The sequence below is a fragment of the Musca autumnalis genome, unplaced genomic scaffold (genome assembly GCF_047663935.1).
Source record: "Musca autumnalis isolate F117 unplaced genomic scaffold, ASM4766393v1 scaffold_1, whole genome shotgun sequence".
Classification (NCBI taxonomy): domain Eukaryota; kingdom Metazoa; phylum Arthropoda; class Insecta; order Diptera; family Muscidae; genus Musca; species Musca autumnalis.
Genome location: NW_027411644.1, coordinates 295,378,078 through 295,405,137, shown reverse-complemented (window position 1 = coordinate 295,405,137; position 27,060 = coordinate 295,378,078). Strand labels below are relative to the sequence as shown.

The window sequence follows — 27,060 nt, the reverse complement described above, 5'->3', positions numbered from 1 at the left end:
AGTTTATTTAGTAACATTTAAATGTGCACAAAGACAGATCAATAAAAAAGAAAAAAAAAACAAATATATATACAAGAATATATTAATATATAGAAAGAAAGTTTTGCGGAAAACAAAATGAACACAGATATTCAAAATTTTTTTCAAAATAAAATTATATTTGTTACGGGTGGAACAGGTTTTCTTGGAAAAGGTAAGAAGTAATTGCAAAGTTTTGCATATGGTTCAAACATATTAGTGGAACCATGAACCCGGCAATTCATTGGCGTTAAAGTGTTTGGCATATGTAATATACAGTTGTGGTGAAATAACTATGGAAGTCTAGTTGGAGTCGAACCAATGAACTATATTGCATGGTTTAATAAGAAAGGTTAGATAATGCTTCCTGTCAATTTAATTTTTTTCTTTCGACTGTTCCTAAAACGTCAACACAATATACACAATCTTTGTATGTGTGTGTGCTGTTTGAATAATATGCCAAACAATTTTAAAAGCAATCGAATTCAATGGGTTTTAAAATAGTTTTTAGAACATTTGAATGGAGAAATTTGTCAGCTTTTCATTGAAACAAACATTTTATCATATCGATTATGTGGAGAAACCTTGACCCTTCATTCATTTTTCGTGTTTTTTATAAAATGCTCAACATTGGTATTGTAAACAAACCCACTTGTAGCTTTTGTGTTTACGAATTTTGATGTTTTAGGAATTCAGGAAAAACAAGGGTTCTATAGATTTTTCCATTTAAATCTACCTCTTTACTTATATCATGCTATATTGTATTAAAAAATGGCGTTTCAGTGTTGAAAGTCAAATAAATTGACAATTGTGAGCGATACTCGTAAATGTGAAGCATTGCCAGGAGCATAATATTGGGAACTGCAATAATCTTGTGTGATCTTAAAGAACGTACGATGAACGCAAATCATCAGAATTCGAATACAAATTCACTGTTAAATGAATTTGGGTCTAAAATGTCGCTTTATTAAACGTTTATCTAAATTTTACTAATATTGTGCCTAATATGTCATGTAACTTGTTAAGCGGATTTCCTCCTCTAATTACACTATGCAACAAAATGGAGTTGAAAGTCTGGGGCCCGGAAAATTCCTCTTGGGGAAGAAAGGTCTTGGTGAGTATATTAAGAACCCCGAAGGACAGATTCGCCATGAGTCGAACCTCCGCGTTATGGCGCGGTGAAGTTTTTGCTATAAGCCATCAGGAATTAGCGTTATGTCTTTGTTCACTGTTGATTTAGCTTATTTTTGAGATGACATGTCTTCAGTCAAACCGAATGAGGATTATTTTCGTGGAGCACTTCAACATTCTAACTCGTTTTCTTTATGTCCTTTTCGTCCTTTATTTTAAGAGCCGCTATAAAAGTACCACAAGATGACGTTTTTCAGCTTCGGCATTGACAACTAATCGATTTTGTCGCGTTTCCATAGTCATTTTTGACATTTACCCCTGTTTGTTCAGAAAAAACTGTGTTTATACCCACAGTCAGTAATTAAAAAAAAAAAAAAATTGGGACAGATTTGGATAATTTGCTCCACTTCTCGTGCTACGCAACATAATAATCAGCATGTAAAAAGCAAGGAATAAAGCCAGCAAAGTTCCAGTTGGCACGGCCATTAGCCGTTCCGTCCTTAACTATGCAGCTTCAGTCTGGAATGGCGAAGAATCTGAAACATCAAAAAAAAAAAATCGCTTCGAGTAGTCAGCCAGGCAACATAATGTGTTGCTGACTAAACCGTTGGTGCTGGTGTCCTATGCGCTATGTTATCGCAGCCATTATACTGTGATAGAAGATCTTAGCACCACGGCATATCCGTAAGGACTTCCTTAACTATGCAGCTTCAGTCTGGAATGGCGAAGAATCTGAAACATCAAAAAAAAAAAAAAAAAATCGCTTCGAGTAGTCAGTCAGGCAACATAATGTGTTGCTGACTAAACCGTTGGTGCTGGTGTCCTATGCGCTATGTTATCGCAGCCATTATACTGTGATAGAAGATCTTAGAAGATCTTAGCACCACGGCATATCCGTAAGGACTTCAGATGCTATCCAGAACACATCCAAGACGTCATTCCATTGGATGACAACCGCTTGTCGATAGCGAACTACATGAAAGCCTACACACAGGCGGTCTCAGAAGAAAATTGGTTTTGGAAATGGTCCACCATTTGATATACATAACCCTAATAGAATGGTCCCTTCTGATTTTCGGTATGTTAAAGGTTTTAGCCAAGGCGAATTTAACAAGGTGATCCAATAGTTGACGTTAGGTTGTAGTCTTCATTTGCTGTCAAATTTTTTTGCGCGAAATATCCACAAAAGTTAGAAGATAACGTTAAAATATTATTCGCGAAGCTTAAACAAAGATGTTGTACACAGATATTTTTTATAGAAGCGAAATATTTGTTATTTATTTTTGATTGAAAATATGTTTTGACAGCAAATGAAGACATAGGTTGCTATTATTGTATCACCTTCTTTCTTACACCATGGTTTTAGCCACATTACCTTATCGAAATGACAAAAATTTGGTATTTGTGGAGGATAAAAACTTTCCCCTAGATATTTGTTAGTATAGGTCCACGTTTTTATATAGCCCCCATAAAACGGTACTTTCCAATTTTCTGTATTTTCAATGTTTTAGCCTAATTATCACACCAAAATTGCTTAAATTTTGTGTTAAGTCTTCCTTGAGAGCATTAAACTTGCCCCATTATTTTGTTGCTAAAGGTCCATGTTTTGATATGGCCTCCATAGAAAAGTACATTTTTATAGTTGACTGTATCCTTAATTTTTGGTTGGTTCGGTATCTGTGGACCAGATACCTCCGAAACAAAATTTCGGACATGCTCTCGAATCACTTTGATTTTTGTTGAAGCAATTTGCATTCGCTGCCTCAATTACGACGGTAAAAGTTTTTTCAGGGTCAAGTCCGTAATTCTGGAGAAAACAGTAGAGTTGTGTCGTTCATGAACGAACCGGTTCCAAGGAACGATTCCGTGAAAAGAACGAACGGATCCGTATCCAGCACATTCGTTTATGTCGTTCATCCATAGATCCCTGACGACCAAGATATTACTGCTTGCAAAATTAGCAGCAGAACCACCATAATTAGTTTTACACGCAAAATCTACTTACACAAGCTGCGTTAGCGCAAGCATCACAAATTTGCACACATAAAACAAACCATGATTCAGTTAGCTCATATCGTTCAGTAAATCACATCGTTCAGTAGCTCATGTCGTTCAGTAGATCATAATGTTCATCTCGTTATGTTAGCTTCTCTGGTTCTTTTTGCATCTTTCGTTCATATTCAAAATCACCACCACTTTTTTGCACACAAACAAACTCACACAAGCTGCGTTAACGCAAGCATCACAAACTGACACACACAAAACAATCAATGTAGAGTAGGGGTGAACACGCCTGTGTGCTAGCACACAGGCAAATTGAGAAAACATACTCTTAGTTTTTTGTGAACCATAAACAATTAAAAGTTTATGCAATTTTTTATTTATATATTTTTAATAATTTGCATTGTGGACAATTTTAGACAACATTAACGTTTAAAAAATTTTGAAATCATTAATGAAACATCAAGAAAAATTAAATATTACTTCTCCCTTAAATTTGCCTGTCTCCCGATTTTGCTCAGCTCTGATGTAGAGCATGGATATGCAATGTGCGCTTACTGAGAGCAAGTGCAAAAAAGTGGTGGTGATTTTGAATATGAACGAAAGAAGCAAAAAGAACCAGAGAAGTTAACATAACGAGATGAACATTATGATCTACTGAACGACATGAGCTACTGAACGATGTGATTTACTGCACGATATGAGGTAACTGACTCATGGTTTGTTTTGTGTGTGCAAATTTGTGATGCTTGCGCTAACGCAGCTTGTGTAAGTAGACTTTGCGTGTAAAACTAATTATGGTGGTTCTGCTGCTAATTTTGCAAGCAGTAATGTCTTGGTCGTCAGGGATCTAAATAAACGACATAAACGAATGTGCTGGATACGGATCCGTTCGTTCTTTTCACGGAATCGTTCCTTGGAACCGGTTCGTTCATGAACGACACAACTCTAGTAAAAACCCCTATGCAGTGGCTGGAGAGCACGATAACTCTCGAACTGATCAACCGATTTGATTCAAGATTTGGCCTTCGTCATATTTTGTCCAAACTTAGTTTCTGTTCGAAAATACCGGTCCACAACTTCCGGTACTTCCCCCCAATGTTTAAAAATTGTCACTAAAATGGTATGCACGGTATTTCTTGAACAGCCTTTAACCAAAAACAAAAAAGAAGCAAACACAAGTTTAAACCAAGTTTGGACAAAAATGTTGAACATTTTGAGAGTTATCCTTCATACTAGCTGTTTAAGTATGTGGTGGCAGGGTGTCATGGACTTACTCCTGAAAAATTGTACCGTTGTAGAAGGAATCGTGAAAAAAACCTTCTGGAAAAAAAAAACAAATAGATCCGACACGAGTTCTCAAAGTCCACTTTTCCAAAATTTTGTGTGGGTACTCCGAAGGACTGGACCGACTGGACTGGATGAAATAATACGATGTGCAAAGTTTGGACCAATCAGAAACTTCCTGCGAGAGTTATCTTCAGGATTTGGCATTTTAGATGATGCCGTCAGGGTTTCTTGGGGTTTTTAGGCCAGTATCTCAGGAAGTATGGACTGCTTCAAAACTATCTGAGAGAAGCTATTAAAATTAATTTATGGTGTGTGGTAGGTACACGAAGGAGTAGATTGATATGGTCCATATTCAAACCCGATCTATATCCGGAAGGAGTAATACGATTTGCAAAGTCTGGACCAAATCGATTGCGCCCTTTTGTGGGGGAGGTACCCGAAGGAATGGACCAATATGGGTCAACTTCGAACTTAAACTAAGTTTGGGCAAGGTTTTACGAAGCTCAAAATTCGGTTCGGTTGATCCGTTCGAGAGTTATCGTGCACACCAGCCAGACAGACGGCCAGACGGGCGGACAGGGCTAAATCGACTCCAAATTGTCTGAAAGAACTTCGTCCAACAACTTTGGGTCTAAAACTATTATTTCGATGAGGCACATTTAGCCTAAAGGCTGAGGGTATCAAAAGCAAGAGGAAAACCATCGATTATGAAACGAATGGGGGCGTTACAATACTACTTTTTTTCAACTGTGCGTCGCAAAATATGTTATTTGCTTAATAAATATATCTTAGTCCCGATTTACAGTTGCCCAATTGTCAGTTTATGGGACAGAGATTCGAGGAAAATAAAAACACTTTGCCTCTCAGTAGCCTCTTTCTTCGACAAACTGACAATTATCGAAAGTACAATTGTCTAATGGGCATCTGCATCAAAGATCGTCCTAAATAGTTCAAAACAAATAAATATTTGCAATTGAACTCGACAACAAAGCCATCGACTTCAGTAATACGACTTCTAATAGACTGCGAGACGAAGTTCGCCGGGTCCCCTAGTAAATAAATAAATATATAAATAGATATCAGGGGTACCAGTGTAATGCATTAAAAATCACGATATAACTAATTCCACTTTTTCGTTCAAAGGACATGTGAATTTTTGGTGAAACCGTTCAATACATACATATGTATATTTTTTTATTTTTAAACAATAATAATTAGCATTCTTTAGGTTCTACCATATGATGGATGCATTTTGACATTAAATGACACCTTTTTTATTACAGCGTTGGCAACTCTAATCACAAAACCACCCTCGGTTGGCTAATTTGCTCTTACGATGGTCAGCCGACTGCTAAATATGTAGCGTGGTTGTCGATTATGCCTAACGAAAAAAAGATTAGGCGTAAAAAACGAAATAAGCAAAAATGTACAAAAATAAATATAGGTCTGTACGATAACCCAAAAGTTTGTACAAATTTGCACAAACTTTTACAAAATGCTGTTCGATAACAAACTTGTAAAGTAAAAGAGAGCGAATTTGGAGACAACAGTGAGAGAATTTTGGAGAGTTTTGTTTACAAGTCTTTGCAAGGAAAATTTTTCTTGTAAGAACTTGCAAGTTTGATCAGCTGATTTAAATTCGAATATTTTGTGGCGGACTTCTTGGCAAAAACATATACAAACGTTTGGTTATTAAAATAAATAGAAATAAAAAAGGGAAAAATTATTAAATAAATGATTGAAAACGATAATGTAAATAAAAACGATAATGTAAAATAGTTTGTGGTGACTACTTTTTTATTTTATTATTTATTTAATATTTTCCGCCAACTTCTTCTTCTTCTTCAAATCAACTGACTTCTTGCAAGTGTTGGCAAATTGCTGTTCGACAACAATCTGCAATTTTTTTGCTTCGAGAGAGTAAAATTAGTGGAGAGAGGTTACTGAGAACTTGCTGAGTACTTGCAAGTAGTTTTCACTTGCGAAGTTATCGTACAGACCTTATGAGTTCGGTTGTTTAGCCGTGTGTGTCAATATTATGTAGCAGTTGAAGTGTACAGCTAATGCTAATGTTTTTTTTTTAGATGCTGGTTTTTAACCCCTGGCCATGACAATAAATGAACCGCAAGGCAAATATTCAATTTCAATGTACCTTTAATGACTGCGAGACGAAGTTCGCCGGGTCCACTAGTTTTTAATATTTTTATTAAAGTATGTCGAAAGTTGATTGTTGAGATTTTAGTAGGTAATTATTTGTATGAGCATGCATAATAAGTTTAATGGATTTTATGTGTTCTTAACTGTCAATAAATTAGAAATATTACATCTCATACGAAAGGTGATTATCATTTCATTTAGTTATCTGCAGTCCAATCGGATTTAACGTCATATTCGCACTTTATTGTATACCTGGAATTAAATACTGCTCAAAACACAGTAAGGTCCATACTGTTAGTGGCAGAAAATCTCTACCGAATTCAAAATGCCTGCAAGTTATCATCAAGTCGCTGCTGGGATTTAATGGGATATAAGCTATCATTCATTATTCTTCTCTCCGACAACCTTCGGAACTTGGAACTTTGAAAATATGTTTGGGAAGTGTAGAATGATAGAAACCTGTGAGGCTTTTAATAAGGCGTGAAGAGTGAATTAAAAATCCCGGAAGTGAGCAGTAATCAAAAGAAAAACAGCTGTGTGTAGCTAACATTCAATTATTACTGTAGTGCATTTAGACGGACTTGAGCATACATTTATTTAAAATATAAAATAGATGACAAAAAAACATTTGTCGCTCAGTTTCTTTAGTAACATTTAAACGGGTACAAGCACAGATTTTTAAAAAAGAAAAAAATCTAATTATATTAAGAAAATTCTATAAAATGGACACAGATATTCAGCAATTTTTTGAAAACAAAACAATATTTGTTACGGGTGGAACAGGTTTTCTTGGAAAAGGTACGTTTTCCTTGAGTAATTGAAAATGTCTGCGTATGGTTCAATCATGATCCAAATAGAAGGTCATCTAATAAGACAAGCTGATACCTCCATTTCCTGTCAAAATATATTGTCGTAGTTTGAAATTGAACAAAAAAACATAGTTATCCATAGCAAAATTATCAAAACAAATTTTGGTTATTTCACCCAAATGTTAAAAAATGTTTAAATTCTTTTGAAATATCGCGAATAAAACATTCGTCTACAATTATCTTTGTGTGTTGTGGCGTTTACTGTGATATAAAAGAAACCAAAAATAAATAAGCATTTTTAATAATAACAAAATCAAAATTAAAAACATTTTATTCGCAGCAACAACAACTTTTGACAACAAATGAAGGTGCAGAGTTGTACTATTTGGTGAATTTGCCGATTGGATGACCTTCTTTATTAGGCCATAGTTTTTTAGGGAAAAAGGAACAGGACTGAATAGGTCTGTTCGATAACTTCGCAAGTAAAATGTACATGCAAGTTCTTGCAACTACTTCTCATTTCTCGTTTATTGAACAATGGGTTCAATCATATTAGTTTATTAGGAACGAAAAAGAAACAGGACTGAATAGGTCTGTTCGATAACTTCGCAAGTAAAATGTACTTGCAAGTTCTTGCAACTACTTCTCATTTCTCGTTTATTGAACAAGTTTGTTATCGAGCAGCATTTTGTAAAAGTTTGTACAAATTTTTACAAACTTTTGTGTTATCGAACAGACCTAATGTTTCCGTTGTGGAGTATAAGGCCCATATCTATATACGAACGTATACCCAGGGCGTGTGTGGTGAAAAAAGTAGAACACATGTAAGTCCATATTTACATTAGGCAATTTTCCTTGCGGCAATTGTCAGTTTGATGGAGAGAGAGGTGAGGTATATGGTAACCCTTTGCCTCTCAACACCCTCTCTCACCCACAAAGTGACAATTGCCGCAAGGAAAAGCCCAACAAAACATGAAATACAATTCATTGCAAAGGAAAATTATTTGTTTTACGAATGAAAACATTTAAGTAAGCTTCGGTCGCGGATTTTGTGTTTCAAATGTGATTTGGGACTCAACGTATTTGGGTAATACGAACGCTCAGAGAGCGTTGTTTTGGTAGGTTGGTGAAATATTTCTATACGTTCCGTCGTTATTTAGGTTTAGCAGTAAGCAATAAACTCTAAACCATGGCCAATTACCAAGGTAGTGGTATCACGCCAGTTGTTCGAATATGAAAAGTCAAATCCCTTTATAAAAAAAATATATATATATTTTTGTTGTAATTTCCCCAACAACATAAAGAAAATGTTGACATAACATATTCAAAATTTTACGATGCCACTACCTTCGTAATTTTATTGTACTCAATAAAAATATGGTATTTTAGTGTTAAAAATCAAATAAATTGGCAATATTTTGAAAATATGTACTTCAGTGCTATATCCAAAGAATACCACGCAAGTACCGTGGGTGGGAATTTGTCCTGATAACGAAAACGCATTTGGCCAAAAAGTTCCCGCACTGAAAGCGATTTCAAAAATAATAAATATGACAGCAATGGAAAACAAGAATGCAATCCTTGAGGAAACTTTTTAAACCGCAGATAAAACGTGACTACACATTTCTTTTCATTTTCCATGCCCTACACGACTATGTTGTGGTGGTATTTTCGGTATTCGCAAAAAAATGCAAAAAAGTATATGCAAACAGAAGTAGCGTTGCTAGCGAATGCGCTAAATAATGTTGGCTAAAACTTACCACAACAAAAATAACAACTGAAAAGGGAATAAGTAAACACGACGGTTTATCATTTTATACACCTTAAAAATATTAATTACTAGTGGACCCGGCGAACTTCGTCTCGCAGTCATTAAAGGTACATTGAAGTTGAATATTTGCCTTGCGGTTCATTTATTGTCATGGCTATTGCGAGGCGAATTTGATATGGAATTACTTAAATTCGAATGCATTTTATATTTGTCGTTATATATAAAGTTTTTTATACCAGGTATACATGTATACCATATAAATGTAAACTTTATTCCCATCATTTTTATACCTTCCACCATATGGAGGGTATAATTAAAGTTGTATTCCGTTTGTAATACATAGAAATATTCTTCGGAGTCCATATAAAATATATATTATTGATCAGCATAAAATTCTTAGTTCGTATAGTCTGTTGTTATATTACTCCTAGGATGTTTGGTATTGAAAATGGGGCATATCGATCCATTTTTTGATATAGCCATCACAGAACGGTACCTCCCGATTTCAGATGTTTTTAAGGGGGCTTAGCCACATTTTCTCACCGAACTGGCTAAAATTTCGTGTTAAATCTTCTTTGGAGCTACAAAATATTTTTTGTCAGTATAGATCCACGTTTTGATATAGCCCCCATATAAGGTACCTCCCGATTTTCAGTATTTTAAAGATTATAGCCACATTATCCTACCGAAATGACTGACGTTTGTTATTTAGTATTCGATATGGGTAATAATTCATACCGAGAATTGTAGGTATCCCCCATAGAAGATTTGCATTCGCTTTTGAAGCTTTTGGCAAACAATTTAATTTTTGCCATTCCGTTCATTCGTTCATTGCAACACTACTTTTTGTCTGAGAATCTATAAAGTATATACATACATATGTATATTATTGATCAGCATACACTTCTAGTTCGATTTAACTGCCTGTCTGTCTGCTGAAATCAACATTGAACTCACAACGAATTAAATTTTATGTAGTCATTTGTAGTAATCCTAAGTTAATTGGTATTGAAAATTGGTCCCCATTTTTGAATAGTCCCCACATAACGGTATTTGAAGGTTCTAACCACATTTTCTAACTGTATTAGCTTAAATCTCACATTTAAAGTTTCCAATGGTCAGAAAACTCCACTAAAATTTTTTGGTATACGTCCCCATTTCAGCATATCCCAAACATAACAGTACATTCTGATCTAATTTGCCGTTTAAGAAGGCTAGTGTTTAAAAAATTAATCGCAAAAATATTAGACAAAGGTCCATATTTTCATCCCGATCGAAATTGCATTTTTTTATTGTGGGTTGTCAGATTGGAAGGTACAACGATACCGCTCGATGTGAAATATTTTAAAAGAATTTTCTCCTGTAGTGACGGTAACTTGGTATTTCAGATTCCCAATATAGGTTCATACTTTGGTATATATCCTAATTGAAGGAAATTTTTATGTATTTTGAAGGTTGTACCGTCCAAATGGAATGACCGAATGGGTAGAAAACCTGGTATATTAAACCTGGTTTAAAATAAAGTTACCAGTTAGTATATTCCACATATCCTGAGCCGTAGACTTTAGTACTTTCAAAATCGAACAGAAACAAATGGTTCCATTTTACTTAAGTACAACTCGACATACCTTCAACAGACCTTTTTATTACGCAGGTCATTCATGACAAGTTTATGCATTCATTATCTGTCTTCATAACCACCTCGGTTTCGCATCTCGTTATTCATATTAAATATGGATCCATTGATTACGCACGAACTCTATGCAATAATGCGAATAATGCATGTTGTTGAGGTTATGAAAATAAGAAAGTGGTGCAAAGATCCAATTTGACGGTGAATTTGGCCGACAACCAACACAAAAATCAATTTTGGTTGACGTAAATAATAATAATAATCACGTCAATAGAACGGCCAGTTAATGTCAGGTTCAATCCGCGTTCTTCAATAATATTAACTTCGAAGTCATTTGAAAGCATCCGTTATATTATGCCAGGGTACTTCCTATTAGATTTTCCAAAAAAAAAACTATGCAGAGAATGGTAACATCAATTGAATCTGCTAATAACCTCTTACAATTAAGACCAAACTCACGTCTTTTAAACTATTTTCCGCAATTAATTTTCACAAAGAATTGTTTGAATAAAATGAAAAGTGACATTTACTAAATAAAACAATTTGTAGAACTTTTAAAAATTGACATAGAGATCCTTGAAAAAGTCAATATCATGTGGTGCATACACAATTTTCGCCAAAAACTGTCAAAAAAGTGACACGATATACTCCGAATCCAAAAGCTCGAGAGAAATGTGTGGAAAAATTGACTTTCTTCAAAAATTAGTTTGCAAAATATTCGCAGATTTTCGCGATTTTTTTAGGTTTTATCCTTTTCTGCCATGAGACCATTCCGATTTGGTGCGAATTGTCAAAACCAGTTCAGCGGTTCTTGAGTTATAAGCGTAGTAACTAACACCATTTCCTTTTATATATAGATTTTTAACCGGATTTCAGTAATTTCTGTTGAGGGATGTGGCTGAAACTTCTCTGAATATCGGGAATTTCCGTTCTACGGGGTTATATGAAAACTTGGACCTTAACGAATTGAATAAAAAGCAGACTAACCCCCATTATTATAAGTCTTCTTTTGTAATAGTTTGGATTTACCGAACAGATTTATAGCGTTCAGGCATGGTAGAACAAGAAAAGGTAACAGCAATACCCAGCTGACTGAAATGGGTTGTAGTGTTAGTGTCAAATTCCATACGACATTTTATATATTTTGCTCTGTTCCAGTACTGCAAGAATCTACTAATTTTTACTATTTTTTCCGATAACATAAAGGAAAAAATGTTATCGTAGTAAAAAATAGTTCTGGAACACAGCATTTTTTATTTCTATGTTCGATGTATATTAGGGATATATATTTTTTGAAGAACAAATTTATTCATCAGAAAAAAAAACTATTTCCCATAAAGACTCTTCCTATAAATGACATGTAACCTCCTCCAGGTCCGAACGACGTGCCGCACACTAAAACACCGCTTATAGAGGCGGTACAACATTTGTTAATATGGTGTGGTACTTTGATAAGTTTGAAAAAATAAAGCCCTAATAAACATGTGTTTTTTGATTTCAAAAACAAGAGATTGAAACAGCTTCTCCTTTTTCAATGAATTTCTAACGACCTTAAACATATTTGCAAGAATTATACTTTCTGTGAGAAGTAATGCATTTGGTGGAATGATATGGAAACATTCAAATTGAAAATCTAACGAGTTTTCATTTATTGGTATGTTCCAGAACTGCAAGAATCTACTAATTTTTGCTATTTTTTCCGATAACATAAAGGAAAAAATGTTATCGTAGTAAAAAATAGTAGCTTCTTGCAGGTTCTGGAACAGAGCATATGTTTTCCAAAATATTCAATCAAATGCGGAAAAATAATAGTTTTTTACAAGGCATATTCATATAAGGTAAATGCATGAATTACAACAACTAACAAATTTACAAAAACAACATTGTTGTTATAGAAAATTGAATGTCAAAGAAAAAAAAAATGTTGAATAATGGGGTCGTTCTAAAAAATTTCGCAGGAAAAACATAAATACATTTTGAAAATCCTCTAAAATAGAACAAATTTGAATCAAAATTTAAATATAAAGCATTCAGAACTGTAGTAGGTCATTTTTATTACACGTTTAATATTTTATGGTAGAAAATTTCGAAGTTTCAAATTGCATGAGTAGACCCTATTACATTTTGAAAACTAAATTTACAAAAAAAGTAAGAATTCAGCTGATTGTCACTTCTACCTTGTATAAATATGCCTTGGTTTTTTAAATTCCAATAATTTATAGACATTTCCTTATTTTGTTTACATTTTTATTTAACACTAGTGTTACAAACAAAAACAAATTCCTAAGTGGTTCTTGTTGAGTTGTATTTGTTGTAGTACTTACTTTACCTGGTTTGTTCTACCATGGCGTTCAGGTTAAGTTAAAGTTGATTGAATTTCAAGGAGGAGCTTCTTCGCATTAACTTTCAATGTAAAAAATATATTTTTAATGCCCCCAAATTGGTTTATTTTGCGTTTTTAAATCCATCAGATAGTTGGTCTGTTCCAGTACTGCAAGAATCTACTAATTTTTACTATTTTTTTCGATAACATAAAGGAAAAAATGTTATCGTAGTAAAAAGTAGTAGCTTCTTGCAGGTTCTGGAACAGAGCAAGTAAAAGAACACATATAATAATGACTTTATATATAAAATTATCGACATTTCTGTTGGATAATGTGAATTAAATACTAAAAATACTTAAAATCGGGAGGTATCGTTCTGTGGGGGCTATGTGAAGACTTGGACCTATACTGACAAGTTTCAGGTGGATGGTTTTATACCCCCAACAAAGACTAAGTACCAAATTATAGCTATTTCGGTAGGTTGTTGAGGTCTTCTTCTTTCTTCTTTATTTGCATATCCGTTGTCCGGATGTTAAGCGATCATACATTTTGTTACATTCTTATTGAAAATATTTATTGTATGTGGAAAGCGATAGTTGTCTGTTTTTAGCTGCTGTAAGAAGACTGAGTTCATCACGGTATCCGGTCCAGTCTTGAAAATTTTTTAGCCAGGACAGTTCTCTTCGACCTCTACAACGTCTTCCTTCAACTTGGGATTTGAGAATTATCTGCAGTATCTTATATTTATTGTTCCTCATCATGTGTCCCAAACAAGACATTTTTCGGGTTTTTATGGTTTTCATTAACTGTCGTTGTTCATTCATTCTTCTTAAGACTTCGGTATTTGACACTCGATCGGTCCATGGAATTTTGAGCACACGTCGGTATGTCCACATTTCAAAAGCTTCCAGTTTCTTCTCGTCTGCTGATTTTATGTCATGTTCACACGAGCGTTTCAATTACGTTGTTCGCCTGTCGAACGACGTACACGAATTAACCCGTTTCCACGACACCATTCGTAATTAACAGAAACATAAACAAAATTTCCTTCATTTTTGTTTCCTTGTTTTCACGAAAATTTAAACCGAAAACACATAAAATATACATTAAATGAATAGGAAAAGCAATAGACTTTCCTTCAAATGTATCTTCAATATTTAACTACACACATTTCATTCATTTTTTCCTTAAATTCTGAATAATTTTGTATTTTCAATATACATATTTTTATATGTTTCTATTTTCAACATTAAAAAGAGAGAGACATGTCAAAACAATATTTCTGTATACAGACTTTCAGTTATTTGTTTCCTTTTTGTTTCTGATTTTTTACGCGATTTTGAACTAATGGACAAGAAATGTGTGTGGAATTAAGAAGGGAACACAACCATCTTCCTTCTGCATCTGTATAAAATGTTTAATTCATTAATTTTCATTCATCCTTTTCCGTTTTTCTAAAGATTTTTGTGTTTTCAACAAAATTTTCAATTTTGAATTTAGACATGTCATAATTATTTTTTTCGATAAATTCTCTCATTTGTTAGGGATGGGACACACTTATTCGTCGTTCAGAGAGTATTTCTAATCGAACAACGTAGAAAAATCGTCGTTCGTTCATAGAATTTTGTGTGGGGAAATAAGTAATTTATTCGTAGTTATGGGTCGAACAACGAATAGAGAACGAACGACGTACCGTGGAAACGGGCTATTACAGTCCATGTTTCAGCACCGTATAATAGAACTGACCATACATAGCATTTGATAAACCGTTGAGGTCACAGCCTTCAAAATACCGCAAATCGGAAGGTACCCTTCTATGGAGGCTAAACGATAACGTGGACCCATACTGATAAATTTCCGGTGGAAAGTTTTATACCGACAAAGAAGACTTAATACCAAATTTCAGCCATTTGATGGGATATTGAGGCCACAACATTCAAAAATACTAAAAATCGGAAGCTACCTCCTTATTGGGGGCTATATTGAAAATCTCGACCTATACCGATAAATCTCAGGTGAAAGGTGTTATAACCCCGACGAAGACTAAGTACCGAATTTCAGTAATTTTCGGTGGGATAGTGGGACCAAAACTTTCAAAATACTGAAAATTGGACGCTATCCTCTATTGGGGGGCTATATGAAAATGTGGCCTATACCGATAAATTTCAGGTGGAAAGTTTTATACCCCCCACGAAGTCTAACTACTAGATGTTAGCCATTTTGGTTGAATATTGAGGCCAATACCTTTAAAATACTAAAAATCGAAAGATAACCTCTTATTGGGGGCTATATTGAAAATCTCGACCTATACCGATAAATTTCAGGTGGTAGGTGTTATAACCCTAACGAAGACTAAGTACCGAATTTCAGCCATTTCGGTGGGATATTGCGGCCAAAACTTTCAAAATACTGAAAATCGAAAACTACCCATTTATTGGGGGCTGTATGAAAATCTGGGCCTACACCGATAAATTTCAGGTGGAAAGTTTTATACCCCCAACGAAGACTAAATACCAAATGTTAGCCATTTTGGTGGGATATTGCGGCCAAAACCTTCAAATACTGTAAATCGGAAGCAACCCTTTTATTGGGGGCTATATGAAAATGTGGCCTATATATAATAATAATTGTTCCACAAACATCCCAGGCGGGACAGGGGAGACTTCTCTCATGTCAATGAGTGCACCCCGATTCATATTAGCTCAATGATATGGGATCTACTGTTTATCGCCGAGTCCGAACGGCGTGTCCACTTGTAGAGAAGTTGTACAAGGCTGAAATACTCAGAAAATGTCGCCAACATTACTGAGGCCTATACCGATAAATTTTAGGTGGAAGGTTTTCACGGTGTGCCTTAACCAAATTTAAATGGAAGGTGCTTACACCTAGGAAGTTTTTGCAGATTCTGAAACTACAATGCTTATCGATGAGAAATATCAAGAAACAAAAAAATCACCGGAGGGATTTTCAAATAAATCGCGATTTGAGTTCACATTTTTAGGGGTTCTTTAGATTTTCACGATTTTGCTTGGAAACCGCGGGTCCTATGTAAATGGGCCTAAGGAAAATGTTGTAGCGGTGACAATTCTCCACAAGATTACCCTTTGTGATATTTTCGTAGGTTTTACCGTTTTTGAGATATAGAAGTTCAAATTGAGACAATGCACAATGTATCGCCTCCTTATAAAACAATATCATGCTCAGTGCGCCTTAACTAACTTTTGATGAAAACCGCTTACACATGGGAATATTTCGCGGATTTTAAAACAGCAATGTTCATAGATAAGAAAAATAAAGAAAACAGAAAAAATCGCCGGAGGAATTTTTAAATAAATCGCGATCAAAATTCACAATTTTAGGGTTTTTTCAGGTTTTCATGATTTTGCTTGTAGCTGTGAAAATTCTCTACAAGACTGGTCTTTAGGTTTTTTCGTAGGTTTTATAATTTTTAAGATAAGAGGATCAGTTCAAATTTTTAGGTTTTTATCTTAAGTCTTCAAGATTTTGCTTGGAAACCGCAAGTCATATCAAAATGGGACTAAAGAAAATGTTGAAGCTGAGAAAATTCTCTACAAGACTGGAAGATTTATTTTTTCCTAAGTTGTACCGTTTTCAAGTTTCTTGATATTTCTCATCTATGAGCATTGTAGTTTCAGAATCTGCAAAAACTTCCCAGGTGTAAGCACCTTCCATTTAAAATTAGTTAAGGCGCACCGTGTTTTGTAACCCCAACGAAAACAAAGTACCGAATTTCAGTCATTTTGGTTGGATATTGAGGCCACAACCTTCAAAATACCGAAAATCGGAAGGTACCGTTCTATTTGGGTTTTATGAGGACAAATTTCAGGTGGACAATATCCAAATTTCAGCCATTTTGTTAGAACATTGCGGCCAAAAACCCTAAAAATACTCCAACGAAGAATAAGTAGCGAATTTTAGCCATTTCGGTGCGATATTGAGGCTACAACCTTCAACCCCCAACGACGACTAAATACCATATTTCAACCATATCGTTCGGATATTGATGTCACACTCTAGAATGGACAGAGTAATAGTAACTTCTATAGCAATTTACAAAGTTCTATCGGACGACCCATATTATGGTGGAGGGTATAAAAGGGATGTAGACCTTAAAGTGAACAATTTGACTTGTTTGCCCAAAAGTTAAGGTCCATTTCAACAGCTAAAAATTCTTCATCTTAAGAAACTGTGGGTGTAAATAAAATGTGAAATATCAGCATATTTGGGAAAATGGTAGGCTTTGTTGATGTGATCTAGAGTTGTAATTTTGAGATCTTTTAGCTGAACGCTCTGTTTAGTTCAGCTCTTTTAAGTGATCTAGGTCGTTCTTTTAGTTCAGCATTTCAATCGTTCGTTGCCGGTCATCTGTGATTTCGTTCTATCGTTCACCGGATCTGAATCGTTCGTTCGTCCAGAAAAATTAGGCCTGGCATTATTAAAAGGCAGGCGTGTTTGAATTTTTAAAACTTTAAAACTTTAAGATACCAAGGAACGGTCATGACCGGTTTTAACATGACAAAGCCCAGGATTTATCTTGGTCCCTCTGTCATCTCAAGTGGACACTGAACTCCCCGTGGTGTCACCTGGGGAACTGCCTTTAACACCCGTTAAAGGTAGTGAGCTAACATGTGCCGCGCGTTCACCCATAAGAACGTTAAAAACTTTGGTTTGGGCGTCGGGTTAGTAACCCTCCCCTAGAAAAAACAGCCTACTATGAAAAAACGAAAGAAAAGAAAAACAAACCCCTCTAAAGTTGACGAACCCCGCAAACGTTTTAAGGACCATGATATGCGAATCTGCACCTGGAATGTTCGCACTCTTTATAGAGAAGGTGCAGTCTTCGCATTGGCAGACGTATTTGAAAAGTACAAGGCCGATATTACTGCCATACAGGAAATACGATGGATTGGGAAAGGCGTCACAACAACACCTAAAGGTGATGCACTGTATTATAGCTGCCATGACGTAAAGCATGAGTTTGGTTGCGGATTCGTAGTTAGTCGGAGACTAAAACATCTGGTATCCGGCTTCACCCCAGTGAATGAAAGACTACATTTATAATAAAAGCTAAATTCTTCAATATCAGCTTTATTTGCGCTCAGGCTCCCACTGAAGAAAAGGACGAACAGACTAAAGATATATTTTACGAGCGCTTAGAAGAAACATATGACCGTTGTCCTGCCCATGACATTCTAGGCGATTTTAATTCGAAAATTGGAAAGGAGAATATCTTTGGCCCACAGGCGGGAATTTCAGTCTCCACAGTGAAACATCTGGCAATGGTATGAGGCTGATAGACTTTGCAGCTGCAAAAAACATGGTAATTAGCAGTACCACATTTAATCATTGCAAACATTGATTCGGACCACTGCCTTGTTGCAGCAAAGGTACGTACCCTTCTAAACGTTGCAAATAAAGTACGAACAGACACAACGCGGAAGTTGGACATCGATATGCTCCAAACACAACAGATAGTCGCAGCATATTCCGCTCAATAAGCCCGATTGCTTAATGAGAGCACTCCTTGTCCCGGTAACATAACAACGCAATGGCAAAATATTGCCAACTCCATGCAAACAGCCGCAAAATCCATACTTGGATACCAGAGACCTCCACAAAGGAATTCATGGTATGACCAGGAGTGTCGTGCTGCTACCGAAGAGAAAAATGCGGCATATAGAGCTACTTTACAATCAGTAGCAACACGTAGCGCACGAGAGAGATATCGGGAGAAAAGAAGAGAAGAGAAACGTCTTTTCCGCAAGAAAAAGAGAGAAATGGAAAAGCGGGAGTGTGAAAAAATCGAGATGTACTGGACCCAGAATGAAGTCCGAAAATTCTACCAAAGAGTGAAACATCAAGCAGATGGCTTTGGTATAGGCACAACCTCCTGTAGAGACCAGCAAGGTAATCTGGTAACAGATACAGGTAGCGTGCTCAGGATATGGAAAGAACATTTCTCCAATCTGCTGGTATTCAATAGGAGCGAAGACGATGATACCACAGATCCAATCCCAGAAGATGGTATAGAATGTATACTGCCCGGCCAAGATGAGGTAAAAACAGCAATCAACCTGCTGAAGAGTAATAAAGCAGCAGGAGCCGATGGCTTGCCAGCCGAGCTGTTTAAAACCGGAGGCGACTCGCTGATAAGGTGTATTCATCAGCTAGTTAGCACCATCTGGCAGGAAGAACGAGTATCCGACGATTGGATCCTGAGTATCCTGTGCCCGGTCCATAAGAAAGGAGATAAGACTGTATGCTCCAACTATAGGGGCATAAGTCTACTCCCGATTGCCTATAAGATCGTGTCAGGGATATTGTGCGAACGACTAAAGCCTATGGCCAACGAGATAATTGGGCCATACCAATGCGGCCATTGACCAGATATTTACCCTGCGGCAAATCCTGGAGAAGGCCCAAGATATGCAGATCGACACCTACCTACCTCTTTGTCGATTATAGAGCAGCCTTCGACACTACGTTCAAATGTATTCCAGGCCATGTCTGAATTTGGTATCCCCGCAAAGCTCATTCGGCTTTGTAAAATTACTTTAACTGACACGAGATCCTCAGTTAAAATAGGAAATAACCTCTCCGAAGAATTTTGTACCAAAAGAGGTTTCAGGCAAAGAGACAGCCTCCCGTGTGATCTCTTCAACATCCTGCTGGAAAAGGTTATTCGAGAGGCAAACGTCAAAAGAAGTGGCAAAATCTACTCCAATAGCCACATGTTACTTGCTTATGCTGATGATATAGACATCATGGGCCGATCAGTAAAAGAAGTAACTGATACCTTTATGAAGGTCGAAGGAGAATCTGCGAAAGTGGGTCTGGCGGTAAACGGCGAAAAGACCAAATTCATGGTATCGACGCACAAAGCGTCCATAAAGCTCGGACCAACTGTGGCAGTTGGTACCTAAAATTTTGAGGTAGTTAAAGACTTCGTCTACCTCGACACTGCCATAAACACAACAAATAACATCAGTTGTGAAATAAGAAGAAGAATTTTATTGGCCAACAGATGCTACTATGGTTTAAGTAAGCAATTTAAAAGGCAGTGCTTTGTGTGTTTGAGATGAAAATTCTTCGAAAGATGTGAATATCGACGTCATATGAACCACGAGCTATATCAGCTATACAAAGACATGAATATAGTTAAACGTATCGAGATGCAACGATTGCGTTGGCTAGGCAATATCATAAGAATGAGCGATGATGAACCCGCTAAAAAGGCGTATGAATACATGCCACATGGCGGTGCACGCAGAATCGGAAGGCCTAAGCTTCGATGGAGCATACAAATGGATGAAGAAATGAAAAGGCGCGGTATTCCAAAAAGCGAAGCGAAAAACAAAGAGGAATGGATATCTTTTCTTCGTTCGGTCTATGGAACAAATGTTCTGTAATGGGCCAATTAAGTAAGTAAGTAAGTAAAATTTTAGTTTAAATTTTTAAAGTTTAAAAAGTAAACGTAGATATTAAAATAACGAAGAATAAAGTTTTGTGTGCGTATGTGTAAAATACAATATGTGAACAAAATTCATTACCTTCACAAAGGCATCAGTTAATCCAGACGACGGCGTCACATTATGATACGAGAATAACGTGCCGAACTAGATTGGTAATCGTTTGTCCTTTCGTTGATCGTTCTTTTATGTTTCGGACTTTAGTGACAATTCTTTCGGACTTTAGTGACGTATATGTAAATCCATTAACTTAATAAAGTCGCTTATTCCCTCTCGACACAGAACTAAGAACAGTTAAACCAGTCAAATGGATTATTTAATAAATGTATTAAAGCAAATGCTTCTAGAAAAATTTACATACATATAAATTTACATATCATTTCACTTTTTTCTCTATTACCACAGTGCTAATTGAAAAGATTTTACGCTCTACTAAAGTAAGACGTATTTATGTGATAGTACGGCCTAAATCGGGGCATGAGTCAATAGTTGAACGTTTTAATGATATTTTGAAATCACCAGTAAGTATATTAAAATCTCTGTAAATTAATGGTCACATCATTTTTGACAATTTTCAGTTATTTGAAAAGCTTCATAAATTACGTCCCAAATTTCCGGATCACATTCAATTGATGGAAGGAGATTGTTCACAAGAGAATTTGGGTTTATCTAATGACGATTATCGAACTTTAATTGAAAATGTTGAAGTGATAATGCATTGTGCTGCAACGGTTAGATTTAATGAAACACTAAGTCTGGCAACGCAAATAAATGTTCATGGTACGGCGGATATTATCAAGATGGCAAAAGAAATGAAACATTTAAAGGTGAGTCGCTGTACATATTGAACGACAAAGTTGGTTGGTTTATAAAAAAGAATAGATAACTAGCAGTCAGCATTTCAAAATTATTATAAAAAGAATTTAGCCACTTTATTTTTGTTGCAGTCTTTTGTTCACATCTCCACGGCATTTGTTAATTGTACGACAATACATTGCGTAGAAGGATTTACTAAAGACAAGTTGAACGTAACTTGTGAACAACTTTTAAATATAAAGAAATCGCTATCCCCTGAACAATTTGATTCCTTAACGCCGACCCTTATAGGAAAATATCCCAACACATACAGTTTCACTAAAGCTGTGTCGGAGGAATTTGTTCAGACCCATGCGGAGTCATTGCCGATTTGTATATTACGACCTGCAATCGGTAAGTAATTATTTTGTATATATATAATTCTTCCAAAGGGAGACTTCTCTCATGTCAATGAGTGCACCCCGATTTGCCGATTTGTATATTACGACCTGCAATCGGTAAGTAATTATTGTTTTATATATATGTATAATTCTTCCACAAACATCCCTGAAGGGACAAGGGAGACTTCTATCATGTCAATGAGTGCACCCCGATTCATATTAGCTCAATGATATGGGACCTACTGTTTATCGCCGAACGAACGAAATCAAAGCGATTCGAGAGTAGGCCCTAAACTGAACTTTTCCGAAATTTTGTGTGGGAGGTCCATATGGAACCTCATTTAAGTCTGATAGAAGTTTCACGATGTGCAAAGTATGGACCAAATCGGTTACTTCCTTCAAAAGTTATCGTGTGCACAAATTTTCCGAACATTTTAGAACTTTTGTGGGGGAGGTACCGGAAGGAGTGGACCGATATAACCCATCTTCGAACTTAAACTAAGTTTGGACAAAATATTACGAGAGCCAAATTTTGGACCCAATCGGCTCATCCGTTGTTGTTGTTGTAACAGTGTTTTATTATTATGTTTGTATGTTCGTTCTCCTGTTCAATCTGGCTCTGGGTCTATCTCCAGTTCCAGGAAGTTGGCTACTTCGATGGGATGTAACCACAGATCCACTGGAGTCAGATGAGTAGGCTTGGCGGGGCAGTTGAATAGGTGCTTAGTATCGTGCGGGCCCATGCCGCATACTGGGCAGATGTCTTGCACGGCGCGATCGATTCCCGCCCAATAGGAATTTAGGCGACTGCAATATCCTGAGCGTAATTGAGACAAAACTACTCTGGTTTGTCGTGGCAGCTGACGCTCTTCAGCTGCGATATATGGGGGATGTGCGCCGATGACTGCATTCACACAATAATTGCTTATCGTCTTAGCAACTGAGTCCGTGTGAATGCTGTTCAAACCTGCCTGATATGCCTGTTGATCTAGAGGTTCTCTCCTATATTGTTGGGCCGTCGTCTCTAGAGCATGAATATCCTTCTTGATATGCCTGGGTGTATCGGTGGCCAGCAGATGGTGATTGGGATGGCTCTCACGGTAACACCCTGCACCCCAAGTGCTGCCGTCTAGGGACTTGAGGACCTTGTTCCTACATTTCAGTTTATCGCAGATAGCTGTGGCATGCGCGGACGACGTGAAAGCGGTGTCGAATGTGACCCCTAGAATTTTAGGGCAGTTTGTGGTCGGAATTCTTTTACCATCGACCCTGATATTCAACTCTCTTCTATACTGCGCCATCCATGTGGTGAACAGAGTGGCCGTCGATTTAGTGGCGGATATCTCCATATTCCTCGCGTGGAAAAAGGTGATAAGATCGGTTAAATAGGAGTTCAGTCTCTCACAGATGTCATCAGGGTAGGTTCCTGGCGCCGGGATCGTACAATCATCCGCATACGTTACGACCTCAATGCCGTCTGGAGGGGGCGGAATACAGGAAAGGTAGAGGTTAAACAGTTCCGGAGATATCACCCCTCCTTGGGGAACTCCCTGTTTCACTCTACGGGGCTTGGATTTCTTGTTCCTGAATTCCACATACGACTGGCGACCACACATATAGTTGATTATCCAACGTTTCAGACTTGGCCGGAGGGTTGTTTGCTCGATGTCCTTGAACAGCGTGGAGTGCTTGACAGTATCAAAGGCTTTTGATAAGTCAAGCGCCACCATCACTGTTCTATCACACGGCCGTTCCTGGTTGAGTCCTCGACAAACGCTTTGGATGATTTAGCGTTCCTGATGGCATTCGCAACATCATCCATTGTAAACTGTGGTGGTTCATCCTCGGCAGGAAGAGATCTAATGCGACGTAACACTCTTCTCTTCGCCCTGTCAATCTCGGGGTCGATTGTCGATTGAAGTAACTTGCACACCTCTTCGGGTCAGTCAACGTAACGTCGCCAAACGTGACTGAGGTCCTGTCATCCCTCCTTCCGGGGTTCGAGCGTGACTTAACCGTTGTCCACAATTTGCTTATACCGGCTCCAATGTTGCAACTCTTCAGATGATTTAACCACTTTTTCCGCTTATGTTCGCCGACCAGCCTGTTAACTTCCAGTGTCAGCTCCCTGACTCTGGGGTCGTCGGGGTTGGTTCGACGAAGCTCATCACGCTCATTTGCTAATCCCGCTCATTTGCCTCTGCTGGGAAATTTGGTCTTACTTCGGGTATTCGACCAGCAGGTATATGGCGAGCGATTGCAGCATTGATGATGTCTCGGAACGTCATTTTCGCTACCCGAACATCAGAAGTATTGGGCAATTCTCTGAAGCGGTGATTGGTGAACTCTCTGAAACTCGGCCAATCAGCTTTCCCATGATTGACGAATGTGCGGCGTTCAGAGGTGATAAAATCGGGTGGTCTGCTGATGGAGACAATTATGGGGAGATGGTCTGAACCAAGGGAAATGACGGGTTGCCAGGTGACGTCTTTGTCAGATAAGGTGACACGATGGTTATGTCTGGCGAACTGTGACACGCTCCTCTAATTCTGGTAGGGGCGTCCTCATTGACCGAGCAAAACGTAGAGCTATCAATCTGCTCAGCCAGCGCTATACCTCTCTGGTCGTTTCCGAGGGCCGAATGCCACATCTCATGATGCGCATTAAAGTCCCCAAGGACCAGACGATTATGACCTTCCAAAAGCGGGCTAATGTCAGGCTTATAATCTGAGATACAATTATTTCTCGGCGGGATGTATACGTTCAGCAACTCTATCTCGGCAGTTCCACACCTGACTGCTACCCCCATACATTCCATGTACGGGACATTAGAGGCAGGCTCAGACGACATAGGTCTGTATTGAACAGACTGGTGCAAAAGGAAAGCTAATCCCCCACCTCCACATCTGGTTCGATCCTTCCTTATTACGTTGTAACCATCACAACGTACTGAGCTGTGGTCGTTCAGCATGGTTTCCTGCACCGCCGCGACCTTGATATTCTTCCGATTCATAAAGTCCACTATTTCATCGATTTTACCTCGGAGCCCATTTTCAATTAAATTGCAAAAAGGATGCATTTTCTGGGATTGGAACAACAACGGCTGGTGTTAAATGCAGCGCGTGCGGCTGCTGTTGGGGGGACTGCGGGGGAGTTTCGTAATCCGACGACGAAGGAGTTTCGTAATCTGACGACGACTCACTGGGGCTGTGTTCGCGCAGCATGCAGCAACATAGTCCCTATCGTAGTCCCTCGCGTGGGCAAGTCCAGAGCAATCAATTAAATGCACCCGGAGCAGACATTCCGGGATATGCCGCTCATGCCGCCCCCATCACAGAAAAACGAAACAAATACAAACACATGTACACTGAGGTGACAGCCGCTGGCCGGAACGCTGATGTTGTGTGGTCCCGGGTCAAAATTCGTTGGGAGTTATGTCCGTTAAGCAAAGCGCATACAAAAACTTTTTATCTTCTAAAATTGTGAAAATATTTTTGTAAAAAATCGCGCATCTTCATTTTGCCCCCGCATTTTTAAAGGTAGTAGCGTCAATATCACTTCAAAGTGGCAGACATTTTGTATTTAGTCTTCGATGTGGGTATAAAACATTTAGAAGAGAATTGTTGGTATGGGTCCACGTTTTCATAGGTTTAATCCCATAGAATGGTACCTCCCAATTTTTGGTTATCTAAAAGTTGTGGCTAGGGGTTCAAAAATGTATAACAGATATTTAACATCCCTTGCAGAAAATCAGACAGACGATTTAGTATAACCCCCATATAAAGGTACCACTAGATTAAAGCTTTAAACAATTTATATATATATATATGTATGAAAGATTGAATCTAACCCCCCCTAGGGTTTTTGTCAAATTTTCGAACCGAAAGTGCTGTAATTTGGTATTGCGTGTTGCCAGAGGATACAAAAGCTCAATTCGGAAAATTCTAAACATTTAAAGAGTTTTATTACATTTTCATTCTGAAGTGGATTTTTGCGGTATTTTGGATTATAAATGGGTAGAATACCTCTACGCACAAAATTGTCAATATGAATCAATAAGCCTTAGTGTGTTCCCAACTTATTTCAATACACTTCGTAGTGGAAGGTTTAAAACTTCGGTCCTGCCGAACTTTACACCGTTCTAACTTGTTTTTGTTACAGTTTTTTCAACATCAGAAGAACCATTTGCCGGTTGGATGGACAATATCCAAGGAGCAGCAGGTGTAACATATGGTATTTTAATGGGAGCTTTGAGAGTCGTAAATACAGCCTTTGAGAGACGGGCACCAATAGTACCGGTTGATTACTGTGCAAATATTATGCTGGCAGCTGCATGGTATACAGCTTCATTGGATACATCCAAGTAAATACATGCACTACAAAATAGTAGAACTTTTATTACAACAACATTAATTTCTTTCCTCTTTACTTTAAGATTCACCAAAAATCCAACCATCTACAATTTCACACCGGAGGAATCGAACTTAATGACCTGGGGACGATATATCAACATTTTTCTAAATTCTAACTGTCAAATGCCCTATTCAAAAATAATGTGGTATCCTATGGTAAAAATTATTTCTAATAATTTTTTATATCGCCTAATGTTATTCCTGTATCAAACAATACCCGCTTACATTATGGATGTGATTTGCAAATTACAAGGTTCAAAGATGAGGTAAATGTTAATCAATTTTCTTGGGATATTTTTCTGATTAATGGCTCGTTCTTACATTTCCAGCGTAGTTAAACTGAATCAAAAGATATCTCGTTTGACCGACTCTTTGAGATATTTTTTAGCATATGATTTTACATTCGATACCGCGAACACAAGGCATCTGTGGAAATCAATGTCATCGGAGGACAAAAAATTATTCAATTTCGATATGATGTCATTGCAATGGAATGTGTATTTGCAAAACAATGCAAAAGGTTTAAGACGTTTTGCCGCTAAAGAGGAGCCCTCTACAATACCCGCAGCTAGAAGTTCATTAAAGAGGTAAGAATAGCAGTTCGTACAGAGTACAAAAGAGTTGAAGAATGGATGTCTTTTATCTACTGTATACACTTTTTTCAGATTTAAAATTTGTCACCTTGCAATAAATTCAATCGTATTCATGGCCCTGTTATGGATTGTGAAAAATGTATTTTTCGTATTTTGGAAATGGTGAAAAAAGAGATATTTAAAAGAAGATGTCAGTGATTGTTTTATATTGAAAAAATGTGTATGTATATGTTAA

General features: G+C 37.2%; 2 protein-coding genes across 5 annotated transcripts in view; one reads left to right on the top strand and one right to left on the bottom strand.

Annotated features, from left to right (window-relative positions):
• The window catches only part of Sol1, a 458,110-nt gene that overhangs the window by 178,239 nt on the left and 252,811 nt on the right, over positions 1–27,060 (bottom strand). The window lies entirely within an intron of this gene.
• Positions 61–27,060, top strand: LOC141389737 (fatty acyl-CoA reductase wat-like). Its single transcript, XM_073961723.1, has 8 exons — positions 61–193; positions 21,030–21,145; positions 21,203–21,451; positions 21,572–21,833; positions 25,982–26,183; positions 26,256–26,498; positions 26,562–26,819; positions 26,898–27,060. Exons 1-8 carry the CDS (start codon positions 118–120, stop codon positions 26,989–26,991), a joined length of 1,500 nt encoding a protein of 499 aa, XP_073817824.1. The 5' UTR covers positions 61–117; the 3' UTR covers positions 26,992–27,060.

What these genes read in the sequence shown, in the direction of transcription:
- LOC141389737 (XM_073961723.1), top strand. Translation starts at nt 118, where the DNA reads ATGAACACAGATATTCAAAATTTTTTTCAAAATAAAATTATATTTGTT. An exon ending in ATGATATTTTGAAATCACCA is followed by an intron (nt 21,146 to 21,202) that starts GTAAGTATATTA and finishes GACAATTTTCAG; the next exon opens with TTATTTGAAAAGCTTCATAA. An exon ending in GCTAGAAGTTCATTAAAGAG is followed by an intron (nt 26,820 to 26,897) that starts GTAAGAATAGCA and finishes CACTTTTTTCAG; the next exon opens with ATTTAAAATTTGTCACCTTG.